Raw genomic sequence first — 3,534 nt, forward strand, 5'->3', positions numbered from 1 at the left:
CTCTTCATAGAGGCGTCGCAGACCGCGACAAGCGACGCCCGAAAGCGGCAGGCCCTCTCCTCCACGTCGAGGGACCGGTCTGGCGATGGTGTTCGCCAACGTTCTATCATGGCCGCCTCTTCAGCTGAGTCAGCGTCGAGGCTGGCCAGGCTCCACTTGCGGAACCGGTCCCTTGGGAGATTGCGACCTTGACTGGGCGGCCGCACCGAAGCCGGTCTGGAGACCGACATCCGAACATATAAATGGTCGGAGAGGGTCTCCACATCCCCCAGGACACGCCAACCTGTGACACGTGCAGCGGCGGAAGGGGTAGCGAACGAAACGTCCACTATAGAGCCCCCATTCCACCGTACACAAGTGTCAGCAGTGCCCTGGTTTAGGACGCACAGCCCCGATGCCACCACCCAGTCAGAGAGGATCCTGCCGCGCAGGTCAGTGACGGGGGAACCCCATACCGGAGACTTGGCATTAAAGTCCCCCGCCACCACCACAGGCGTGGGCGCCGCTCCCGCAACGATCCGCCCCACCTCTAAAAGGAGACGCTCGAATTCCCGTCGCGGTCTGGATGGGGCGAAGTATACGGCGACAAGAATCATGTCACCCCATCTAGCCGCGACGTAGCCCCGGCCTGCGCTCTGTTTTACCAGAGGAGGCCGGTCTCCCATCCGGGGGATGGTCATACCGACCTCTCCCTCCGTGTCCCCCACCCATGTTGGGAGAGGGGGAACAAAATACGGCTCACTCACAATGGCAGCACTAATGCCCCACTCCGCCAGATGTTGCAGCAAGAGGTCTTGCGCGCGGGCGGAGTGGTTGATGTTGCACTGCAGCAGCTCAAGTGCTTGGTGCTGACGTCTGGGCATTAGTGCTCCATTGTGTTACCTACGCTTTTCAGCCCAGTGGGCTCCAGTCGTCCCTTGGTGCGCGGGGGGTTACACGCCTTCCCTCCCATTGTGTGCTTCGCCGGGAGTTTGGCATGATGGCACACCGCGCACCAGGGCTCCTTCTCCACACATTGCTGTGTGAGGTGCCCCGTTTTCCCGCATCTATGGCAGAGTTCCGACCTGTCCACCGGTGATGGGCACAACGCCCTCGTATGGCCCAAACCCATGCACCTGAAACAGCGCATGGGCAGGGGTTCCAGGCCAGTGATTTTGGCAGACGACCAACCGATCAATATACGGCCGTCTGCCACGAGGGCGTTGGCCACAGCTACAGGGCAGGTCACGATGACAGCCCCGGTGAAGTCCGGTGTCATACGGATCTGCCCCACCTTTATGTGTTCCGGTGGACATTTGCCGGCCAGGGACACCTCATTCCGCAAGGTCTCCGGGGTGACTGATTCGTCAAACCCGGAGATTTTGATTTGGGCCGTTTTGTACGGCCTCGTGACCTCGGCCACATCCCCCACCAGTTCCCGGATTTTTTCAGCAAGGTTGTCAGCGACAACGCTGCTGTCATTTCCGGGAATCTCGATTATTCTGGCGCCCGTCGCCGTACTCCTCACCGCCACGTGTTCCACACCCACTGTCGCCAGTTTTATCGTGGTGACCCTTCCCATCACAGTTTTGTAGTCGACTGTGGCACCCGACTTGAGAGTCACCACCACAGCCGTTGATTTGGGAAGGGCATACTGCCGCTTGACCGGTGCAGGGGCCGTGGGGCGAGGAGCCGCGCTATCCACCTCAGGAGGGGAGGATTTTTTCCCCTTCCCCTTATTTTTCCCCTTTTTAACCACCTCCGTCCAAGAGGAGGAGGGGGTGGGTTCCTCCTGGGGTGGGGCGCCAGAAGCATCCTGTAAGGGAGGTTGCTGGGCCTTGGCCGCTGTGGCTTTTGGCGCTTTGGGCGCCGGGCCAGGTCTTGCCGGGGGCATCAGGGTGGAGCCTGCAGTTGCCCCCACATTTCCGGGCTGTATCGGTGCCTCGGCTTTTTTGGCATCTTGTGCCTTCCCTGCCTCCTTGTTGCGACGGTCAGCCGCAAGCGGTGGACGCAGCACCTCCTGGGGGGCAACAATAGCCCTCTTCTCTAGCTCCTTTATTCGGTCGTTCATCATTCCCCCCAGAGAGAGGAAAAGGTCCCTGGTGAGGGACTCTCCGAACGACCGCATGGAGCGGTCAACCTGGGCCATAATATCGGCCGTCGAGGCCAAGGGCTCCGTATTGGGGGCCTTCCTCTCGGAGAATGCGGTTCGGAGGGCTTTAGTTTCTTGCCTAAGCAGAGCTAGTTCCTCCCGCATCCTCTTGTTGTCCGCCGCCATTTTGCGGATGACCTCGGACTCCTCGCCTCGGTCCGCGATTTTGTCCGCCGCTTCGAGGATTTCGGCGCAGGCGGACTTCATTTTGGCCCAGGTCGTCCCCTTTAGGTTACCGGACTTCTTGGCCTCCTCTAGTACGGTCCGAGCCGCCTTGCGCACCACCTCCAGCTGACCGTCCACTATTGAGACCTCATCAATGTTTATTTGGGGAGTATCCCTCAAATAACCCGCCGCTTTGTCAGCCTCATCCTCGAAGTCGGCAAATTCCGACGCCATCAGTGACAGTTTAGCCTTTGCCTGGCTCAGTCCTGCACTGGTCGCCTTTGCAGGCGCACGCCCTCTCTTTGATATGCCAGTTTTAGTACCCTTTTCGGGAAGCATATCCACCTCGGCATTTTCGGCCTTTCTCTTCAGAGAAGTAGAGCCTGCCACCATCGTTACTTCAGGAAGTAGTTCCCCCTCCGAGTCGGAGCAGTCCGTGGCATACAGTGACCCTCCCAGGCTGCTGTACGCCGACTTAGAGCCCTCCTTGGCGCCTCGGGGGGTTACCGACCGCCCTCGGCTGCATCTGGCCGAATTTCGGCCCGACATGTTGGGGTTTTTGACCCAATAACTTGGGAACTATTGTTCCCGCGACCACACGAAAAAAGGCAAAGGGGGGCGAAACTCACCCCCTTTCACCCTCAAGCACAAAAACTCACCTAACCCAAAGGGTTGGGGAGTAGAAACGAAAGGAACACCTGCAAAACTTATTTGGCGCAAGCGTCTCCTGTGAGAAAAATAATAGCAATCCTGTTTTTGCACTATAACTTTGGAACCAACGGTCCAATGGTTACAGTGCAAAGGAAAGCTATATAGTGCTCACGAAGACCCAAACGACACACAAGATTGCAGATGAGAAAGAAAGAAAAGAAAAAAGATATGAATTTTACAAATAAAATTAAAAACACAGATACACAAAATAAATTTAAAAGTGAAGAGCACGTTTAGCCCCGTAACTTTTGAACGGAGAGTCCAAAAATTACGCGGTAAACGGCAGTCCCTGAGGACAAGCAAAGCCCTTCACAAGAAAAAAGAAAAACAAAAGAAAAGAAAAGAAAAGAAAAGATATAAACGGAAAAATAAATACACTGTCAAAAATAAATAGCAAACAAAAACTAAAAAACGTCAAAATCCAATCCAAAAAGCGAAAATCAATAACCATATGTATGCCAAAAATTGTGTGAGAATTTATTTTATCCGAATTGCAAATTATCGCACAAGTCCGACCAAAGATAAAC

At 55.5% G+C, this 3,534-nt stretch overlaps 2 protein-coding genes across 2 annotated transcripts; both read right to left on the reverse strand.

The window, feature by feature from the left end:
* Window positions 1–23: 23 nt before the first annotated feature.
* Window positions 24–863, reverse strand: LOC106141044 (uncharacterized; the record flags this gene model as incomplete). Its single annotated transcript, XM_013342698.2, has 1 exon — window positions 24–863. A coding segment is annotated over exon 1 (840 nt), but the record flags the coding sequence as incomplete, so codon positions are not given.
* LOC106141396 (uncharacterized) lies at window positions 863–2,845 on the reverse strand. The gene has a single exon (XM_060950819.1). The coding sequence runs from the start codon at window positions 2,843–2,845 to the stop codon at window positions 863–865; it is 1,983 nt and encodes a 660-aa protein (XP_060806802.1).
* Window positions 2,846–3,534: the final 689 nt, after the last annotated feature.

The sequence above is a fragment of the Amyelois transitella genome, chromosome 22 (assembly GCF_032362555.1).
Source record: "Amyelois transitella isolate CPQ chromosome 22, ilAmyTran1.1, whole genome shotgun sequence".
Lineage (NCBI taxonomy): Eukaryota > Metazoa > Arthropoda > Insecta > Lepidoptera > Pyralidae > Amyelois > Amyelois transitella.